Below are 21,952 nucleotides of genomic sequence, written 5' to 3'. Positions count from 1 at the left end.
CAGCCACAAATATTTACCTTGGAGACCTCAGCCCAGCCCAAGGTCTCAGCCCAAATGCAAAGGGTGACTTCCCAGACTGGGGTGTGTAAGATATAAGGTTAGACTTCCAGACCCAGTGTCCGAGGAGAGAAGACTGAGGACTCCGGCGTGTCCAGGTAAAGGTGTAGGAAACGGCCTGAAAGCCTAGGGCACCAGAAAGGTTCTAAGCTGGAGACACCTGCTGCAGTCAGGTCAAGACCAGGAGGGAGGCCTGGCCTGGAGGTAAGCTCCCTTAGTCCACTAGGACCCTCCTAGTAGAGGGTAGAGGCTCTCAGCTCTCAGCTCCCTTGCCCAGAAGACCAAAGAGCAGTAACGAAGGAATTGGACTGGCTGAGTCTTTCCTTGGCCTGATCCCAATGACATAAACCCACCCTGCACACACCAATTATTCTGTGCCCAGCTCTATGCTGGAGTGATTCTGGGGACAAAGAGAAGTATCAGACTAACCGGGTCCTCAAGTAATTCCCAACATGGGCCAGTGTGATACATGCTGTGCTCAAGGAAAGACCAGGGACATTGTGGTAAGGAGCAGTCAAGAAAGGCTTCCTGGAAGAGGTGGCATGTCACTTGAGAAGACAAGCAGAAGTTGGCTGGACAAAGGAAGAGAGAAAGGCATCCCATTGTAAAGGGAACCGCATAAGCAAAGGCCAGGAGGTGAGGCATGATGTGGCGGGTGTGGGTATGGTCCTTGGATCTGGGGAGGAGACCCTTTTCCACAGGAGGGGATGCTACCATACTATTGGCTCCCTGAGCACTCTGATCAGAGGACAGGGTGGTGTGCAAAGATAATGAAGGGAAATAGGGTCAGGGTGTTTGAAAGAAAAAGATTATGGAGTGGGGTGGGGGCTTCCTGGGCAGAAGAGCAGGGTGCCGGGCACCACCTCTCTTACCTTCTGGCTTTGATTCCAAGGTGGTTCCTTCTGACCCCAGTATTAGTTATACTACCATCATCATAAAAACAGCCAATACTCATGAACACTTGTGGCTCATTCAATCTTCCCAACAACGCTGTGATACAACTACTATAATTACCCCTTATTTTTACAGAAGGAAAACTGAGGCTCAGAGAGGGTAAGTCATTTGCCCAAGATCACACAGCAAGTGGTAGCAGCAGACCTCCAGCTCGGGTCTATCTGGCCCTGAGGCCCATGGTATTTCTCCTCCACTCTCAGTCTTGACGGCCCAGACCTGCTCGGTTGGGCAGGCTCAGATTCCCCGTTTTCCCAAGGCTCCCGAGGCCATTCATTCATTCAGCAACCATTTATTTATTAGACACCCACAGGTGTTTGGGACACAATGCCAGGTGCTTGGGACACAATGGGGAGCAGGTAGACCCAACACTCCTCCCAGAGCTCACAGCCCAGTCTGGGAGACAGATGTTGAACCATTATAGCAAGTGTCTCGGAGAGCTCATGTTGCCCGAGCCGAGAGACACATGCCATCCAGATGCCATGCTTGTCTTTGGCAGCAAGAAACCCACATGCTGAGCTGAGCAAGGGCTTGGATCTCCAGGTCAGCATCTTCCCTCCCTCCAAGCAGGAGGCAGAAGTTTGCCTGGGGGCTTGGAGACTGAGCCAGGGTGCAGGCTGGAGGGCTCAGGACCAGCTTCCAGGGGCTGATGCTCTGCCCATGGAGGGCACAGAGCAGCCAAGGAGCAGCCAAGTCCCTCTGCCAGGAGGCACCCACGGGCCTCTTCCTCCCTCTCTCTGCCCTTCTCTCCCTGGGTTCAAGCAGCCACCTATCCCTTCTCAGTCCCCTTCATATCAATCAAGCAAATTTCCTGCCCACTTTGCGTCCTACCTGAATAACCATTGCCCTCCTTTCTCCAAACTTCCTGTCCTGGGCACACAGCAGCCCCCAAGGCAGCATTTCTCCAAGCATAGTCCAGGGCCTCTGACTGCAGGAAGGAAAAAAATTACAGAGAAAGGGAAATGTAAGCAGAGTTTAAAGGATGAATAAGAGTTCAGCAGGCAGATAAGGAAGGGGAAACACACTATCGGAAGCAGGAAGCGTTAGAACAAAGGCACAGAAACAGGAGAGGATGGGGTTATATTCTGGGAACTTCGAGCAGTTTGGAATGACTGGAACTTTATAGAGCAAGAGGGGAATAAGCAGGAGGTGAAGCTGGCCAAGGTTGGATTGTAGAGGGTTTTAAGTGCCAGACTCTATGAAGGCAGGTACTATTTCATTAGGCCCATTTGCCAGATGAGAAAACTGAGGCAGAGAGGCTAAACTGATTATCTAAGGCCACACAACTAGCACCTAGTGGCAGAGGCAGGACACAGACCCAAAAGTCGGGCTCCAGAGCCCACACTCTTAACCACTTCACTAAACAGCCTCTTCTGGACTTTATGCCCCAAGTCACCAGGCATGGTGGGCCTGTCCTTGACCTCTCTGCCCAACTAACAGGGCCTTCTGTGCTCACCCCAGGTTCCTTCACCTATCACGTGCTGCTCACCGATCCCCAGAAAGATGGCTGGCCCATTAACCTTCACCCTCCTCTGTGGTTTGCTGGCAGTGACTTTGGCTGAAACCACCCTCCGCCCCCCTGCGGTTCTTAGCCTCGGCCGTGAAGTCATCAAAGAGAGTAAGTCTCTGCTGCCCAAGCCTCACCGCCATAAGGCAAGAGGGCAGGGGGAGTGGCCCTCGAATGAGGGAGGGAGTCCCCCATCACTGGGGGTGTGCAAGGCACAGCTGCGATCCCAGGTCCAGGGTGAGACTCGAGAGGATGAGTTATAAAGATTAGGAGTGTTGGGGCGCCTGGGTGGCGCAGTCGGTTAAGCGTCCGACTCCAGCCAGGTCACGATCTCGCGGTCCGTGAGTTCGAGCCCCGCATCAGGCTCTGGGCTCATGGCTCAGAGCCTGGAGCCTGTTTCCAATTCTGTGTCTCCCTCTGTCTCTGCCCCTCCCCCGTTCATGCTCTGTCTCTCTCTGTCCCAAAAATAAATAAACGTTGAAAAAAAAAATTAAAAAAAAAAAAAAAAAAGATTAGGAGTGTCTATGACTTCAAGAGTCCACGATTCCAAGATCCTCCCTTAAATTCCATGATTCCACTGGGCCCCTTCCTTCTTTACGTCCCTCCAGAGCCTCCATGGACAAGGCTCCACATTTTTCCAGAGGAGGAATATTTACGGGGCCCACCTCCATCGTCACGGAGCAGACAAAAAGACGGCTTTGTTGCCGAGAGGCAGTAACACACAGGGACTCTGGGACACAGTGGGGGACACACACCTGGGTCATCCTGCCTGCGGGCTGAGGGAGCTGGGGTATTTATACCGCGATTCCCATCAGTCATGGGCTGAGGGCTGCTTCTGGAGCTGCCTCTGGAGCAGCTGGAACTTCTGACCTGCTCTTCATACAAGCCAAATGGGCTCTGGCTGCGGGGGGAAAGTCCAGCAGGGACCAGAACCCAGGACTCCCGGCTTCTCCTATCTCAGCTCGGCACCTGAGGCTCTTTGGACAACAGGCCCATATGATGTGGGTGCCAGAGAATTGTTAGCAAGTGTGTGTTGGCAGCAAAACCAGCCCCAACACGGTCTTGTGGGTTCCCTGCCTCTTGGCTCCAGAGCTTGCTGCCGGCTGGCGGGAGGGATGCAGGTCCATACGCCTGTATCCTGGCCAGTGTTCCCGCAGAGGCTGGCAATGCTCGGAGCGTGAATGGTCCCACCTATGCCCCTACCTTCGTCTTTATGTGAAAATGGCTCATCTAGACCATCATCCTCAAAGCCACGTCTCCACCGCAGACGGTCATCCATCCCCTTGCCCTTACGTCCGGGTCCAGGTAGCCCTGAGCGATGCCCCCTCCCAGCCTGAAGCCACTGCCATGCCGTCCGTCTTGCCCCTCCTGCTGGACCCTGATCTCTAGGATCTGCCTCCAGGGCTGACACAGGAGCTGAAGGATCACGACGCTGTCAACATCCTCCAGCAGCTGCCACTGCTCAGCACCATACGGGAGAAGCCAGCCGGGGGCATCCCCATACTCGGCAACCTGGTGAACTCCATCCTGAACCATATCATCTGGTGAGTGGAGCGGGACAGACCTAGGCACTAGCTCGTTCCCCACACCTCCTTCAGAAGCTCCCAGAGGAGTTAACGATGACCATAAGAGAGTGACACAGGTACCCTAACAGGGTGACCCCAGAGGAAGGTCCCCTGGGGTAGGAGAGTGAAGGGATAGAGTGACACTTCTCAGTGGAGGGAACAGGTGAGCCAATGACTCCGTGCTCACCAGAAGACAAGAAGAAAATGGCATTCCAGGCAGTGGGACCAGCCTGGGCAAAGGCACAGACGGGTGAGAGTCCATCAGAAGAGCTGGCACTCAAGCCCCCAAGGTGAGGACGGAGGTCAGCGGGGCCACGTCACAAAGAGTCTTCCAAGTCAGCCCAAGGAACTGGGATTAGTCTCCAACATGGGGGAATCATGGGAGCATTTTGAGCAGTGGTGACAGGGAGGGAGGGGGCCAGGCCATGCTGGCGAGGAGTCAGGGGGCAGGATTTAGGTCCAGCTGCTGGGCAGAAACCCCTGGCTGGCCACCAGGGGAGACAGGAAAGATGCAGTGGGCAGGTTTGGGGATGATACTCAGCTGAGCATAAGGTATGAATCTCATGTGTCCTATGTCCCACCTAGGCTGAAAGTCACCTCAGCCAACATCCTCCAACTGCTGGTGCAACCTTCAGATGAAGGCCAAGGGCTGGCGGTCAAGATCCCCCTGGACATGGTGGCTGGACTCAACACGTGAGTGTCTCCTCAGTCAGACACAGCAGGCCTGACAGGTTCATTTACACATCGCCCCTTTTCTCCAGGCAGGTATCTGGTAAAGAGAGTCCCAAGCAGAGGGAAGAGCAAGTGCAAAGATCCTGAGGCACCTGCTTTGTCCAAATAATGGCAAAGAGAGTGGAGAGAAGGGGGGAGAATGGTGGGAGGTGAGGGCCTTGTGGTGCTTTGTGGGCCAAGGTGAAGACTTGGCTTTTACTGAATGAAATGGGAACCATGGAGGGTTCTGAGCAGAGGAGGGACAAGACATGATTTAACTTTTAAAGAATCCCTCTGGCTGTGTGTTTGGAGGCAGGGAGGGCATCCAGAAGCTACTGTTACATTCAGGAGGAGCCAGCGATGGCTTGGACCAGGGTTTGGAGGCAGGAAGGTGGTGAGCAGTGATCAGACTCTGAATATGTTTCAGAGGTAGGTAGAAGCAACAGGATTTTCTGATGGACAGAATGTCAGAGAGAGAGAGAGAGAGAGAGAGAGATTGAGAGAGGTCAAGACTGTCCCCAGGGATTTTGGCAGGACGGAGTGGTCAGCAACCAAGACAGGAACAATCATGAGAGGAGCAGGTTTGGGGAAGGAGCTGGAGTTCAATTTTGTACATGTTAAATTTGCAGCACCTGTCAGACATCTGGGTACGGAGTTGGGTATCAGTTTGGGAGCTGTTGATATATGCAGAGGATTTAAACCAGGAGAGGGATCCAAACCCTGAGCCTGGGACATGGTGGGGTGGAAACTGGGGGAGATGCAGAGAATCAGCAGAGGCGCTTGAGCTGGGAGGTGAGAGAGACAGACGGCATGTTTGCCCGGACCTGGGGCTGAGACAGCACGGACACCTCCACTCCCAGGCCCCTGGTTAAGACCATCGTGGAGATGCACATGCAGACAGAGGTCCAAGCCATCATCACAGTGAACGCCAGTGAGAGGGGCCACACCCACCTCGTCCTCGAGGACTGCTCCAATAGCCATGGGAGCCTGCGCATCAGCCTGCTGCAAAAGTGAGTGTGGCCACCTGCCTCTGGGTTCCCACCATGCCTGGGAGGGGACCAGGTTGTGGCCTTGCCCCATTTTACAGATGGAGAACACTGAAGCCCAGAGAAAGAAAGGGACTTATATCCCTCCTGACTCTTGGCTGAAGCTCCTTCCAGGGAATCTGTGATGCCAAGTTCAAGTTCAAGACATCAAGAGCAGAATCAAGGATGGTGGGATTTCAGGCATCATGCCAGGAAGTGGGGCAAACATTTGAAGGCGGAGAGGAGCCACATTCCTAGGGCGCCTCAAACCACCTCAGGCAGCCTTGAGTGGAGCATTGGGTAAAAACACACTTTGGAGTCAGGCAAATGCATCGTCTTCATTTACTGTCTGTGCAATGCTGGCAAGGTGCATCCCTATGCCTCCGCTTCCCGGCCACAGTGACAGGACGAGATCGGGCTGCAGCCATAAGCATTCCCCACAGTGCATGGCAAACAGCCGGTGCTCAAAAACGTGCTTTCCTCCACCTCTTATCAGGAGAATGGGGACAAATGCCAATGCCATCATCCCAGTCTCCAGCAAACATTTCTAAAGACAACCCCCAGCCCCTAGTTCGTGAGAAGTCTCTGCCACCGTCTACATCTGGCTGGGGGTCTACTCCACACTCCGTGCTGTGTGACCATGAGCAAGTGTCTTCTTCCCCTGGGCTCTGTGTTCCCTTCTATAAAACAGCGTCATCTCTGGCCCTTCCTAATCTCTCTCCCCTTCTCCTCTCCGCAAGGCTCTCCTTTCTGGTCAACTCCTTAGCCAACAAGGTCATGAGCCTCCTGGTGCCAGCCCTGCCCAAACTGGTGAAAACCCAGGTAAGTGGAATCACAGCCTCTCTGGCCTGCAAAGATTGCTCCCTCTGTGGGTCTGGGGTGGAACTGCAAGCTGGTGCTAAGGGCCCCGTGTCTCCTTGAGTTAGGAAAACTCTGGGCCTGACCATTCTTTCAGTGGCTCATTGGGGCAAAGGTAACAGAACTGCCAGAAGTCACCCAGGAGGCCTTGAACAGCGATGTGCTGATAAATTATTAACAACCAACTCTCGAGAGGTTGAGGGGAAAGGAAGCCTGATTTGAAGCACTTGCTGATTTCTCTGGTATAAACACTTCCTCTGAGGCCAATTTCAAGCTACTAATGTGATGTCACTGAGCAGAGTTGGGAAGAATGGCACAGGAGCACACTATTGTATGGTATTCCTGCCACACGGATACAAGAGACGTAAATAACCTCAAGAGCAATAGATAAGAGTAAAATATAACAAAGTAATCAGGAAGTGATGAGTTTTGAATTCTCATGAGCTTTGCTTTTATTTATTTTATTTAGTTATTTATTTAGAATTTAATTTTTAATAATGTCTGGGTTTAGCACATGGCTCAGAAATTCCTGAAAACTTAACACTTGGCCCTTGCAAAGTGGTCCAGGCTGGTTCTAGCATACATGAGTCTCCTATCAACCTGATCAACCTGTGGTCTTCAGGGGTCTGTCCCCCACCAGGCCCTGCTGGATCTATTTTTCTGAGGCAATAAACATACGTTAATCTCAGTGTATATGTCCCTTATAGGGCACATATACAGTGAATTATAACTGTAAGTTGGATTCATTCACTTTGACCATTGATTTCCACTGTAAATTTCAAGATGGGTTCACCACAGTGGGCCTCCTGGAGATCAAAACACCTTGTCAGATAACTGATGTTCTTTATAATAAAACTTTTTTGAATTGAAAAGGTGATATAATAACTAAAATGACTTGAGAGGAAAGTGCCCATAATCCTTCTACCTTAACTTGGCACCTATTCTCTCTTTTGTGTATATATTGCCTTCCAATCTCCATCCATATGCATTCATAGTTTTATGTGGCTCTTCTCAGCATCAATATAATTTAATAGTCCTTAAACTATACGCATGTTCTATGCCACTATATAACGTTCATAATTATTGTAATAGCTGCATCATACTTAATACTTTACTAAACCATGCAGAGAGACTTCTAAAAAGAATCTGAAAATGAAGAATTTTGTAAAATTTGTCTCTTCTTACATGAGATATTTTTTTCTTTTAAGATTTTATTTCTGCTTAGAGGTAGGAGTTTCTTAAAGTAGGACCCAGCTAGAAATTTTTTCCCAGTCTCCAACAAAATCATATTTTAACTGGCATCATACTTCACCAGCTAAAAATGTATTTTCCACTAGAAAATATGGCATAAAAATGTTCTTTGCATAATATCTCTTTTTAAGGGTGAAAGTTAAGTATAATGAATGATTCGAGAAAATTGGCATTTTGTTAATCACTATCGTTTCCCCACTGTGACTCAGTGGATTTGATTCAATGGTCATGTGAAAATTTTGCCTGAAACGAAGAGAAAAGGCACAGCATGCTTAAATCTGACAGGAGCCCATCTAGAAAATGCTGAAGCCCTTTCCAGTGTAAATATGTGGGCCCCAGCCCCAGCTGCACATCAGAACAACCTGGGATAGCTTTTTAAAATACTGATAGATACTCCAATGTCATGGGTGTGGGTGGCGCCCTAGTATCCTAGAGGGTTCTAGCTGGTATCCCAGACGATTCTAATGGGTAGTTAGGGTTGAGAGCCACTGGTGGAAATGAAAGAAAGAGAGTTGTGAGAGATGATTGCCAGCGACACCCTTCCCATGAGGAACAGGCTGGTCCCTGGCAGGTGAGTGGGTCTCCGAGCCCAAGCCCCTCATCCTCCCTGGGTTCTGGGTTGGCAAAGCAGCTAGGGGTAGGGAATGGGTTTTTCACAGAAAAAGTTAACTGTTCATAAAAAACTTTCATAGGAAAAGTTTCTCAAAGTGCACTGTCCTCTCTCAAGAGTGCCAATGGGTGGTCAAGCAGAAGATTCTTCCACCAGGGATATTGCATCTAAGACAAAGTGACAAAATCTCAGTGCACTGCCCTAGAAAATGTGCTGCCTAGAGCAGAGAACAAGGCTCTGGAGTCCCATGAGCAAGTGAGTGAAAGGTTTAACCTCCTCCTTAAGCAAAATAGGTGAGGCCAGGATTAGGTTAGACCAGAGCTTCTTACCTTCAGCGTTACTGACCGTTGAGTCATGTAATTCTTTGTTGTGGGAGCTGTCCCACACTCTGTGGGGGTGTTTAGTGGCATCCCTGGCCTCTCTCCACTAGACGTCGATAAGCCTTCCCCCCCCAGTTGTGACAACTAAAAATGTCTCCAGAAATTTCCAAATATCTCCTAGGCAACAAAATCAGCCCCCTGCTGAGAACTGCTAGCAGTTTTAGGGGAAGAAGAGCTCACTGGGCAAAGGGACGTGTTGGAGCTAGAAACCCACAAAAGGCACAGAGATTGTTCATGAGTCTGGCTGGGTCTGCCTTGCCCGCCCCCGTTCTAGAGTCTGAAATGCAGAAGGAACTCAGTAAACAGTGGTTGAATAAGTAAGTGAATGAAGAAATGAATTCTCCATTTCCCTCTTATGGAAAACATGGGCTCCTGTGAACAGGACAAAGAGTCTGATGGGGAGGGCAGCTGGCTGGCCAGGCACACCATGGACATAGGGGAAGGGACAAACCACTGCAAAAGATCCCAGGCAACACCAGGGGCTGGGGAGGGCTCCGGACGGCACGGATGGCTGGCGGAGTGGACACAACACCAAGTCCTCGACCCCATAGGCAAAAACCTCTATGGCCATGGACACATGGGCTCAGGCTGGGTGGGCCAGACACGGATCACTATGGGGTTAGGGTCCGGCCCCTCAGTAATGGAGCCTCTGCATTTGTGCTGTTGCAGCTGTGTCCTGTGATCAAGGAGGCCTTTGAGGACATGCATGTGGACCTCCTGAGCCTGGTGAGGGGTAGGTGAGCTCTCTCCCACCTTTTTCCTTTGCTGCCGAGCTGGCCTCCACGCTCTGGCTCTGCCCAGAAGAGGCCTCCCAAGTCACATCTGCACAGCAACTTGGCCCAGCAGCAAGTGAATGAGCATCCATGGATCCCTCCCAAAGATAAGCAGACAGGAATTCACCACAGTTGTGACTTCACAAGGACCTACCATGCGCAAGTTTATGTGAGCCAGATTTCCAAGTTCAAATCCCAGGTCTGCCACTGACTTGTTCTATCACTTTGGGAAAGCCACTCCACTTCCTTATCCTCACTTTCCTCATCTGTAAAATGGGGCTCATACATCCCTACCTCACAAGATTGTTAGTGAGGATTACAAGTTTACAGGAAAGTCCCAGGCACACGGCAGGTGCTCTGCCTGGCACAGAGAAGAGTTTGCAAATGTGAGCTGAATGGATGAATGAGTGAATGAATGAATGAACAGATGCTATAGCAATTACTGTGGGCTTATTGAGGAGAGAAAACAAGGGAAAAGACAAAATGTGTGCTCAGGAAGGAGGTCGTTTCTCCCTTCCCAAGAGTAGCAGAGATGGGAGGACCCAGGCTTCTGTCCCTACGTCACAACTGTACTGTCCTCAGAGGTCTCAGAGTGGGGATTAGCGGGAAGAAGAAAATTCTACCATCCACTGTTTCAGAAGCTCACTCAAAGGGTGACCAGGGAGGAGGGGGGAGAGAAGAATGGAATTAGTACACATTGAACTCCCACAAAGCACCTACTGGGCTGGGTGTTTTATATACACTGCCTCAGTGACTCCTCAGACAATTCCATGAAGTGGTCATCATTACCCCACTTCACAGATAAGAAAACTGAGGCTCAGAGAAATTAAGTCATTTGTCCAAGTTCACAGAGGAAATTAGGGATGAGGAAGGTTTGAACTCAATTCTGCAAGTTCCAAGTCTGGAGTCCTTCATATATGGGCCAACTTAAATAGGTACCAATCCTGTACAACCTACGAAGCACGTATTACTGTTATACCTACCCCCATTTTAAGAGGAGAAAATTGAGGTTCAGAGGTAGGAACAGACTAGCCAAGGCTACTGAGGCTCAAAGGGAAGTCTGTCTGGCTCCTCTGTTCCTCAGGAGCAGGGCAGGAGGTCTCTCCAGGGGAGCAGGGGATCCAAGAATTCACTGCCCGAGCCTGTCCCTGAACCTCTCTGCAGCCCCGCCCATTCCCGGGCCCAACAGCCAGGGCAGATGAGACACCACTGCCACCTGGCGGCTAAGTGGGGAATCCTAAGGCAAACACAAGCAATCCTTTGCATAGATGGGCGTGCACCAGGTACTCTGTGGGGGGGGGGGGGGGGGGAATGCATGCAGATCACCATCCCCTGGAGGAGGTGGAGAGTTATAAACAATAGTTCAGTCTTGTTCCAAACCAGGACTCTGGCACAGGACCAACTGGGTTCAAATACAGTATGACCTTGAGCAAGTCATTTTGCTCTTCTGAGCCTCAGTTTTCCCATCTGTAAAATGGGGGTAATAATAGGCCCTACTTGCTAAGGTTACTGCAAAGACCAAATGAGTGTAAGTGTAAAGGTTTAGCACAGCCTGCGGTGCTTGACATACGCTCAGTAAATGTCATTCCCATCATCATTATCAACACTGCTATTCCTGCTCCTCCCTACAAACAGAAAGCCCAACCGGGTGAATGCAGCCCCCAAAGCGCCCTGTCCAATACTGCCCTCCTCCCTCACAGAACTTTCTTCTTGTCCCAAGCAGCGCCCATTTCCCTCGGCTCTAACCACCTGGAGTTTGACCCTCTGTCTCCTGCCATCAAGGGTAATGTTATCCAGCTGAAGCTGGGGGTGAGTGTCATGGGGCGTCAAAAGTACAGCAGGGACATCACTGCCCTTCTCTCACCGCCAAAGATCAGACACCATGGGTCTGTTTCAGGGGAGAAGATACTGCTCAGGGTTAGGACACGCAGGCTGATTTAGAAAAATCTCCACGGGCCGAATGTGTCCCACGCACACCATCTTGATGGAGGAACGCCAGCAGGTGGAATCCAAGGGCTACACGCAGAACGTCAGCCCCAGTGATCTGTCCTCCAACCCCGGTTTCCCCACTCAGAGGCCAGAGTACGCACCGGTGCTCTTGGCCTTCCTCTCAGGCAAGCCCTGGCAAACCCCAAATATCTGACAACTTTGAAACGAGAGCCCAGGACCAAGACCCATCACTGGGGATCACACAGACCTAAGTTTCTCTCCCAGCTCCACAACTCCCTGGCTGTGTGACTTTGGGCAAGTTTTGTCACCTCACTGAGGCTCAGTTTCCCCATCAGTAAAATGTAGACAATAAAGTCACCAAGAAGATGAAGTGGCAGGCAGAGGGGGCCAGTAACTGTCAGCTGTCTGTAAAATGTGAGGCCGTGCACTCACACTGGGGCTGGAGTCCCTGAAGGACCTGGCCAACCTGGAAAGCCTGAATCCCAGGCCAGTTTTCACGGATCTTTTGGGAAGCTGTCACAATCAAACATTTTTATCGATTTTGTTGCAGTTTTGAATTTTCCCTTCACCTAAAGGGTTTCTGAGATATCTGAGAACTTAAAACCTAAATGCTAAATAAGGTATCTAGGTTTAAAAACAGAGATTAACTGAGGGGTGCTAGAGGAGCAGAGGTTGCTGGCCACCTGAGATAACTCATCACCTCGGACAAGATACCGAATTCCAGGCTAAGCTTCCGGTCAGCAAATGCAAAAAGGGAAACAGGATGAATGGTGTCATTTTCTTCTAGGTTGCTATTGGCTAAGACTTTGGAGTTAAGGTTCCCAGCCAACTCTCTGCTTTGTGTCTCTTTAGGCCAAGTTGGTGAACTCTCAAGGAAATGTGACCAAGTGGTTCAAAGAGTCTGCAGTTTCCCTAACGGTGCCCGCCCTGGACAACACCCCTTTCAGCCTCACTGTGAGGCAGGATGTGGTGAATGCTGCTGTAGCTGCCTTGCTCCCTCAAGAAGAACTCGTAGTCCTGTTGGACTATGTGGTAAGTCTTGGCATGAGAGGAGGGGGCCCCCACTGCTACATCATGGGAATTTCCTGAATCAAGGGGCCTCAAGGACTGCCCTAAGCCTCTGAGCAGTAATCCCCTGTCAGGCTCAGTTTAAATCCCTCCAGTAATGAAGAGCTCACCCCCTCCTCAAACAGACCCTGACTCTGACATATGGCTCTAAAGCTGCAACTTTCCTTGTAACATCCAGCGCCAGACCCACTTCTGTCCTCTGGAACCTGATACAGCTGCTTCCTCTACCAAATAAGAGTCCTGTCAAGCCAAAGGGCATCTTAGATATTGAGTGGTCCTGGGACAGCAATCGTGCCCCTGCTGTCCACTATGGAGCCCACGGCAGACATCACTAATCAATCAGGGTCCTCCTTACAATTGAGCCTAGATGCCGACACGGCCCCGGAATCCTTATATTAACCCAGCGTAGCAGACAATCACCACCCATCAGCTGGAGTGTGTCACCTCCTCTCGAATGACCAATGGGGAAACTGAGGCCCAAAGCTATGGGAGGGTGGCAGGAGTTCAGGTCAGCTGACAGGCAACTGATAACCAAGGTCTTGGAGATTAGAACTCAAGAGTAAGGGACCAAAACGATGAGAAAAGAGGAATGGTCACTGACAACCACATTCATGACAATAGTAAGAATTGGGTCACTTCTCTATGTCCTCAGGGAGCAGGGAGCTGCCTAAGACCCAGAACCACCAACTCACAGTAAAACGCCAGGCCAGTGAGAACCCCATGCCCCACAGCAGCTGACATAGGGGCTGTTTTCCACCAGTGACAGTCATGGGGACCATCAGACCCACCAGCTTTTCTGGGGTTCTGGGGATCTGGGCAATGGGGCTGCTGGAGGTGTGCCTCCCTTTCCCCTCCAGCTGACCCACTCTGCCTTCCCCTCGTCCTCAGCTTCCTGAGCTGGCTCGCCAGTTGAAGTCAAGCATCAAGGTGATCAGTACCAAGGTTGGTCCATTCGCTGTCTGCAGTTTGATGGGTGCTCGCTGTGATCCGTGCACTGTCCTCTGAGGAGTAAAATACATGTAGGACTGTTCTGTTTCCTTCTAGCCCTAGTGTCTGCAGCAGACCAGGTCCCTGTCCTCACAGAGTTTCATTCTAACAAGGCAGTGTGACCTGCATCAATATTACACAGATAATATTTCAGTTACAAGTGTGGTGACAAGGGATAGATTCTAGGGGTTATGAGGGCATTACTGGGACACCTGATATAATCCAGGAAGTTAGAGAGGGCTTCTCTGAAGAGAAGGGTATTCCAAACAGGGAGAAGCAAGACCAAGGGCTGTGAGATGGGGAGAACAAGAATTCGTTCCAAGCTCTGAGAGAAGGACAGTGGCTGAAGTACAGAAAGGAAGTAGGGAGGCCAGGAAGGTGGACAGGAGCCAGGTCACAGGGGCTACGTGGGGCCTGTGAGCCATGGGGAGGCACTTGGGAGGCCTTATGCAGATCTCATATCTTTCCAGGCTGCGGATCAGCTGGGGCCCACACAGATGGTGAAGATCCTAACTCAAGAGACCCCAGATCTCCTTCTGGACCAGGGTACTGCCAAGGTGGCCCAATTGATCGTCCTGGAAGTATTCGCCACCAATGAAGCCCACCGCCCCTTCTTCACCCTGGGCATTGTGAGTCCAATTGTCTATGGCACGAGCAGCAACCTGGGGGACCTTCCTACTCACTGGTCTTATTCACCCCCTCTTGCTTTGCTGTTTCCAGCACTCTTGGCAGGGATGGGGGAGGGGGAGTTCTGAATCAAGAACCAGGAGCTTTGGTCCAACTCTGGTCCTATGACTTTATTAGTTAGGATCTTTAGGTAGAAACTTAATTCACATGCACAGAAGGAATTGTATTAGTTCATATAACTGAAAAGTCCAGACGATCTAGCTTCAGAAATAGATGGATCCAGGTGCTCAAACAATGGCATCTTCATTCTTCTCTTCTCACCTGGAAGCTGTGTTTCCCTATGTGCTGCCTTCATCCTCAGACAGATTATCTTCTCATGGAAGTGCCCAAAGCTGTATCAAGATATTAGGTTGGCAACATCAGCTGAACCAGCCTCTTTTCCTCTGGGTAGTTGCAGCAAAAGTCCCAAAGCTAACTCTCATTGGATGAGCTTGGGTCATGTGCCCATTCTTGAACCAATCAGTGTGGCTAGAAAAATACACCTGAGTCGGGAGTTTGGCTGTATCCAAACCACAGAGACTGAGGGGGAAAAGGGTAATTCCTCTTCTGAAGTATGAGCAGAACTAAATCAGCTCCAATTAAGTTCTTGATTGATTTTCTCAGTAACCCCAGCAGGTCACATCTCAGAGTTTCCATTTAGCAGGGGGACTCTGTGGGTAAAGGTATAGAGGTGGGGGGGGTCCCCAAAGGATAATCCCAATAGTATGGTATCTTAGGGTTGGGCCCTAGAAACAGAGCCTAAGAGAAGGATTCTTACAAAAGTAATTTATCGGGGAGAGCTGCCAGAGAGCCCCATAGAGGAGATCTGAGTGGGGCCCCAACCACATCCACGACAGAGGGCAAAGGGCAAAGGGAAAAGACAAGGCAGGATTCGTGTTTGGGCACTGGAACCATGCTTAACCAAAGAGTCTGGAAGTATCCGGCTGTTGGTAGACTAAAGTTGACACTCCCCTTACAGCACGGTTGCTGCGTACAGTTGTGCAGGTTGTCCACCCACACTGTCAGGGGGTACTATTCACAAAGAATACAGGATGCACAGTGCCCTGGCTTCCTATATTAAAGGATATTCTGACCCCGCAACCAGCAGGAGGAAGGGACTGCCCATGCCAGCCTCGCTCTTTATTGACTTGGCCCCTCCTTGGCCAATGGCAGACACTTTTCAAAAGGCCACCAAGCCCAGGCCTGCAGGACAAGTCTGGTCTCTGGGTGCATCCGACCTGGAGCTGGAGCCTGGCTCTGCCCTCAGGCTCACCCAGCCCACAGGTCAAGTTGATGTATATCTTTGACGCCCATATTGGAGACCTTGCTAGCTACTGACCTTCCAATAATAACAATGGTTAACATTTACTGGAGGCTTACTGGTCTTCTTTGTCCCTCAGTTTCCTCACCTTTACAATGGGGTAATAATAGGAGCCACTTCACGGGGTTGTGAGGATCAAAGGAGATAATCAGATAAAGTTACTAAAACACTGCCTGACACACAATGAGGGCTCTGTGCATATCGGCAGCTGTCATCGTCATCATCATTGCCCACAACAACCCCATGTTGTAATCTGGTCAGCAGACGGTGGGTACAAATACTGTCTCATTTAATAGAAGAGGAAAGCGAGGCCCAGAGAGGCCAAACCCTTTCCCAAAGTCAGAGCCAGTAGCTGAGATCTAGACAGTGTCGACCTGACCCCAGATCCTCCTTCTATAACCTCACAGCCCATGCTTGACGCAACTCCTGAAAGAAATGGGGCCTGGGCTTCTCTCGTTGCAGGAAGCCAGCTCAGAAGCTCAGTTTTACACCAGAGATGACCGACTTATGCTCAGCTTTAACGAAATCAGGTAAACATGTAAATCACCGTCTCACCCTGTGACCAGTGGGATGTTTCGAATCTCTGGAGTGTGAGCATGGATGGAATAAAGGCTACTCCTAGATGGGCAGAAAGGCGACCTTGCCTGGACTATCCCGCTTTGGGGACCAAATGTCAGAGGAAGGGAAAGAAAGGAAAGTGGCCTTGCAGCAGCCATGGGAACAGCCTGCCCGGCACCATCCCCTCAGCTCATTCTAAACACCTCCAGGACAGCGGCTTTGACAGTCAAGCCCAGATGCTGACCCCAAGCCCAGAAGCACAGGGCTCCAACTGCCTCTTGTACTTCTCCCCACACCCCATAGCCCTCCTGTTGCCCCAAAGGGAGTTCAGGGGTTGCAAACTAGAGCCTGCTGGAACAAGTCAAGCTCTACATAGTAGGTGCTCCATAAATAGTTGTTGAATGAGTGAATGAATGAATGAATGAATGAGTGAATGAATGAGCCTCTGAGGGGCCATTCTCACTGGCATCTTCTGTTGCAGTTCTGATCGAATCCACTTGATGAACTCAGGCATTGGCCTGTTCAACGTGAGTATTAATAGATTGTCCCTGGAGCACAGGGACAGCCCGGGATGGTCCATTTCAAAGACAGACATTGACCAGGATTTGCTTCGAACAAGGTCCCCATAGGCAGCCCCATGGTGGGCTGGCCAGCCTCCACGTTATCAGCCACAAAGTCCAACCTCCTGGCTCTGGTGTTTACTGAGCACCTGCTGCATGCCGGACACCGCTGAGAATGTGCTAAATGCTCACAGATACATATTTACTTTTCTTCTGTAACATTTTGGTCCTAAATGAGAAAACAAATCCCTTCTTTTTGCAGTCTCATTTTGCTCATGTAGACTCATCTCAGTGACCCTGGACAGCCCCTTCCCTGAGGTCCTCTGTTTCCCCAGAGTGGATCAGGGATCTCAAACTGGCTGCTTCCTGTCTCCTGCCATGGTTTCGTTTTGTTTTGTTTTTTGGTCCTCATGTTTTGTTTTGTTTTTTAATTTTTTTTTTTTTTGGCTAATTTTTAAGTGGGGATGTTCTCACATGAAAATCAGAACTTCTGGCTTCACCAGAGAAGTCAAAAGTTGGGAAACAGGGTGAAATTCCCTCAGGGCAAATTCAGCTAGAACAGAGCAGTGGAGCCCCTGCGGGCAGGGAGTGCATCCCTCTAATATTCCCCAATCCCCCAGATGGGTTTGTACTGCCCCCAGTATGTCTGGTCCCCTGGATCCCTCACAGCTCTCACTGGCAGAGGCCTGGGATTCCAGTATGTCTCCTGGCTGCCCTGATCCTGGGGCTGGGCCATACCCATTCTAGGAATAGCTGGGGGGGCGGGGGGGGGGGGGGGGGCGGGGGGGGGGGGACTCTGGATCCTCAGCCAAGGTAACAATGCCCCTCTCTCTCACAGCCTGAACTTCTGAAAAACGTCACCACTGAGATCCTCAACTCCGTCCTACTGCCAAACCAGAATGGTGCGTCCCTTTGCCGTCCATCCCCCCAACTCCCTAGGGCTTTGAGGGTGGATGCTTCACTCCGCCTGCCTGCATCTCACTTTCTGTCAAATTCCACCTCCTCCAGGAAGCCTTCCTGGTCACCCAACTAGAAATGACCTCTCCCATCTCCAACTTTCCAGCCCAGTTCCTTTACTAGTGCCAGTACATAGGCATGCAAAGACAAACCAGGCAATGCCCCCGCCTCACAGGGCTGATGGCAGAGAGACAGAGGTGTAAACAGACAACTAGGACACGCTCAAGGTGCCTCAGGTAGACCTGGGTTCAAGTCCCGATTCCCCTTCTTGTTGGCTACCTGGCCTTGAGCAAGCTGCCTTATCATCCTAACTCAGTTTCTCCATCTGTAAAATGGGAAAATAAAAGTACCTTGCTCAGGCACATAAAGGAGACGATGATTTTAAGGGGCTGAAGGAGGTGCCTGGCACAGTTGGGTCTCAACGTCTCTTAACTATTCCTGATGTTTGCGTTGTTATTTGTGTTACTAGAGGTGGAAGTCAAGAGAAAAGGTGGAATTACTCTACTTAAGCCCCAAGTTGGGGAGGGAGAGGTGAATTACTAACCTATGCCAACGACATCTTTTTCATTATTTTATTAGAGCAGGAAATCTCAACGTACAGGCACCTCCCTTGTGAATGACAGGGAGGTCGTTCTTTATGACAGAACAGTCATTCTGGCTGTTCTTTAGCAGAGGTGTGGGAGGAGGTGAAGAGTGCCCTTTGGAGCTACCGGCTACTGTGCTGGAAGCACGGGGAGGGGAGATGAGGCTGGGTGGATGCTGGGGCCAGAGAACAGGCAAGGAGCATGAGGCACAGTCCGAATTGGGTGTGCCAGGTCCCGAGTTCCCCACCCACGGCTGCTCTATCCCACCCCAGTCTCTGACCACATTCGTTATTTCAGGCAAACTAAGACCCGGGATCTCGATACCGATGGTGAAGGCCTTGGGATTCGAGGAAGCTTCGAGCTTTCTTACCAAGGTGAGTGGGATTAAACATCCTGCCCCAGGGAGGGCACAGTTGCTGGGGGGAGCCCTGAGCTGGGAGGTAGGGCCCCGCACTCCAGTGCTAACCCCACTGGTCACTCATGGGGGGCCTTGGACAAGTCCCTTCTTTTCTCGTGGCCTCACTTCTTCATCTATAAGTGTAAGAGTGCGACTGTCCTAGCCTGGGGTGCATTTGTCTCCGGCTCTTTCTGTTCTACCTGTTATTCATTCATTCACTCATTCATTCATTCACTCATTCATTCATTTGTTCATTCATTCAGTAAGGCTTGGCACACCGTAAATGCTTAATAGATGCTCGCTGAGCAATGTCCGCTTGACACCTACTAGGGAGTGAGGCTATCACAGCATCACTCCCACCCCAAATATTATCATTAACAATATTTAATAGCCCATAATCACTCTGTGCCATTCAACAGCATCTTGTTCAGTCTTCACACTCACCCTATGTCGTATATCCCCATTTTGCAGACAGAGAAACTGAGACTCGTGAATGACAAATCCATTTCCAAGGACACACACAATAGGTGGCAAAGTTGGGATCTGCCCTCTGCACCTGCCCTCATAACACCTGCTTTGGTCCCCAACTTCTGCAGGAGCCAATGACAGTGAGGTGGGCTCCTCTCAGTCAGCCAGCCAGTCAGCAGACATTTATTAAGCACTTACTGTGTACCAGGCACTGATCACAACAGTGAACAAAACAGACAGAAACCCCTGCCTTCTTGGAGTTTCTAGTCCACTCTAGGTGGGGGAGACATTGAAAGCAGATTTTTTTTTAGTTTATTTACTTATTTTGAGAGAGACAGAGACAGCACGAGTTGGGGAGGGGCAGAGAGAGAGAGACAGAGAGACCAAGAATCTCAAGCAGGCTCCGCACTGATGCGGAGCCTGATGCAGGGCCCGAACCCACAAAACCGTGAGATCATGACCTGAACTGAAACCAAGAATAGGATGCTTAACCAACTGAGCTACCCAGGTGCCCTGAAAGCAGAATTATTAAGAATTAAGAAAATCCAGGGAGGTTGGGTGGCTCAGTCGGTTGAATGTCCAACTCTTGATTTCAGCTGAGGTCATGATCACACAGTTCATGAGAGATCAAGCCCCGCATCAGTCTCTGTTAAGCAGCACGGAGCCTGCTTGGGATTCTCTCTCTCTTGGCCTCTCTCTCCCTCTTTCAAAATAAATAAGATTTAAAAAAAGAAAAAGAAAAAGAGGGGCACCTGGGTGGCTCAGTCAGTTAAGTGTCTGACTTTGACTCAGGTCATGATCTCCCGGTCTGTGAGTTCGAGCCCCGCGTCAGGCTCTGTGCTGACAATTCAGAGCCTGGAGCCTGTTTCAGATTCTGTGTCTCCCTCTCTCCGCCCCTCCCCTGCTCGTGCTCTGTCTCTCTGTCTCTCTCTCTCAAAAATAAATAAAACATTAAAATTTTTTAAATAAATAAATAAGAAGAAAATTAAAAAAAGAAAAGAAAATCCACAGGTGATTGCCCACCCTTCCATGGCCAAGGTGTCCAACCTAAGGCCAGAAGGCCAAACTCCTATTAGTCCCGATTTTCCTAAAGTTGTGGATTGGTATCAGTGAATTCCTGAATTATTAAGTTCTGGAGAAATTCACAAAGGAAAGAAGTCTCAGAAATGCCTCTCCACATGCCACGAGATCACATTGGTGGCAGGGTAGGAGGCTTTGTTAACTAGCTTCCAAGGCAAGCTGTGGATGACTTACTACCTACCAGCTGCCCACCCCCAAAATCTGTGTCTACCCTTCAGCTGGCTGCGATGGACAAAAACAAGGACAGCGCTGTGGATAGTACAGAGAGAGGCTGAAAGTCTAGACTCAGAAACCAGAGGACCCTTTCAATCCCAGCTCTGCCTCTCTCTAGCCATGGACCTCAGGCAGGTCCTTCAGCCTGAGCCCAGCTTTCTCATCCATAAAATCCAGCAGACGTATGAATACACAGGTCTTACTCTAACGGACTACATTGCAATGATCCAGTTAAAATATAAGCAGTTTATCTAAAATACATACTACACTCAACTCATGTTGGATGAACGGCAGTGTCCATACAACTAAATGGCTAGAGCTTGGTTTATTTCACATATCTCTTCTTAGGAGGCATTTAGCTACTTTCCTCTATTTTTTTTTTAAATCAACTTGCACTGCATGGTCCATCATTTGTACTTTGGGTTGGAAAGGTATCGTTTCATTCTTTGGGTCTGTTTCCAAGTTTCCTGTTTTGCTCTATTCATTTGTTTTGAGATAGCAGTCCATCGATTTCCTTTTTATAGATCTGTATATGTTTTAAAAGCTAGCCGGAGGAATGAATAAGTGGATAGATATGAGATAAAGCAAGTATGGTTTAGAAAAAGCTAATGACAGAAACTAGGTGCTAAGTATACAAGTGTTCACTGGAAAATTCTTTCCACTTTGCTCTGTTTAATAATTATCATAATAAAATATTGGGGGAAATCTAATAGGTTAAGTTCCTTCCATCACATTTAGTTTAAAAAAAAAAAAAGAGCATTGTTAAAAAGTTAGCTTGCCTGGACCCAGTGAATACACCTAAGTATCTGCATTTTATGAAACTTCTTGGGGAGTTTTGGTGATCACCTGGGCTCAGGGACGACAGTCCTACACAATCCCATACTTTGCATGCAGACACTTTACCTGTGCTCCAGACCCCTGCACAGCATCACTGCTCACAGACAGACCCTACTCCTCTGACCCTTCCAAGAATTCTGTGTGAGTTCAGGGTCATGATTCCCAAAGCCAGCGGTCACCTTGTGGAACACACACCAGCATAAACCACAACAAGGTAGGGGGTAAAACGCTGAATTGGTTTTTCTCCTCCAACTCAAGGATTCTCTTGTGATCACCCCGGCCTCCCAGTAGAGCCCCAGACCACCCTCTTGTCTCCCGTGAAGACTTGGATGATGGCCATCCAGGGCAGGCTGGGTCCCAGTAGGAGTATGGAAGCCAGCTCTGTAGACTGTCTCTCTCTGCAATAAATAAATACTTGTCTGTGACTCCTACAGCGTGGAGTGTATCTTTGTCCCAACTCAGGAGTCATTTGCAGGTTTGGGAACTGAACATCCAAGCCACATCAGAGTCATGTTTAGGCACATCTCAGCCAATGTGGCCTATGCCCGAGCTATGCCTGGGCCATGCGTGGACTATATAAAGATAACATCCAAGATCATGGCTGCTTCCCTGGGTTTC

At 49.9% G+C, this 21,952-nt stretch overlaps 1 protein-coding gene across 1 annotated transcript; it reads left to right on the top strand.

The window, feature by feature from the left end:
• Positions 1-125: 125 nt before the first annotated feature.
• Positions 126-21,651, top strand: BPIFB1 (BPI fold containing family B member 1). Its single transcript, XM_030309794.1, has 16 exons — positions 126-261; positions 2,470-2,626; positions 3,918-4,059; positions 4,666-4,773; positions 5,652-5,801; positions 6,557-6,638; positions 9,585-9,648; positions 11,412-11,497; positions 12,491-12,670; positions 13,595-13,648; positions 14,164-14,322; positions 16,143-16,210; positions 16,720-16,765; positions 17,637-17,700; positions 18,637-18,713; positions 21,593-21,651. The coding sequence occupies exons 2-16, from the start codon at positions 2,512-2,514 to the stop codon at positions 21,623-21,625; spliced, it is 1,428 nt and encodes a 475-aa protein (XP_030165654.1). The 5' UTR covers positions 126-261; positions 2,470-2,511; the 3' UTR covers positions 21,626-21,651.
• The last annotated feature ends 301 nt before the right edge of the window (positions 21,652-21,952 follow it).

The sequence above is a fragment of the Lynx canadensis genome, chromosome A3 (genome assembly GCF_007474595.2).
Source record: "Lynx canadensis isolate LIC74 chromosome A3, mLynCan4.pri.v2, whole genome shotgun sequence".
Classification (NCBI taxonomy): Eukaryota; Metazoa; Chordata; class Mammalia; order Carnivora; family Felidae; genus Lynx; species Lynx canadensis.
This window is presented reverse-complemented; position numbering and strand designations above follow the sequence as displayed.

Coding starts and splice junctions, on each gene's coding strand:
- BPIFB1 (XM_030309794.1), top strand. CDS start 2,512: ATGGCTGGCCCATTAACCTTCACCCTCCTCTGTGGTTTGCTGGCAGTG. Junction 5,802..6,556: donor CGCATCAGCCTGCTGCAAAA/GTGAGTGTGGCC, acceptor CCTCTCCGCAAG/GCTCTCCTTTCTGGTCAACT. Junction 6,639..9,584: donor CCAAACTGGTGAAAACCCAG/GTAAGTGGAATC, acceptor GTGCTGTTGCAG/CTGTGTCCTGTGATCAAGGA.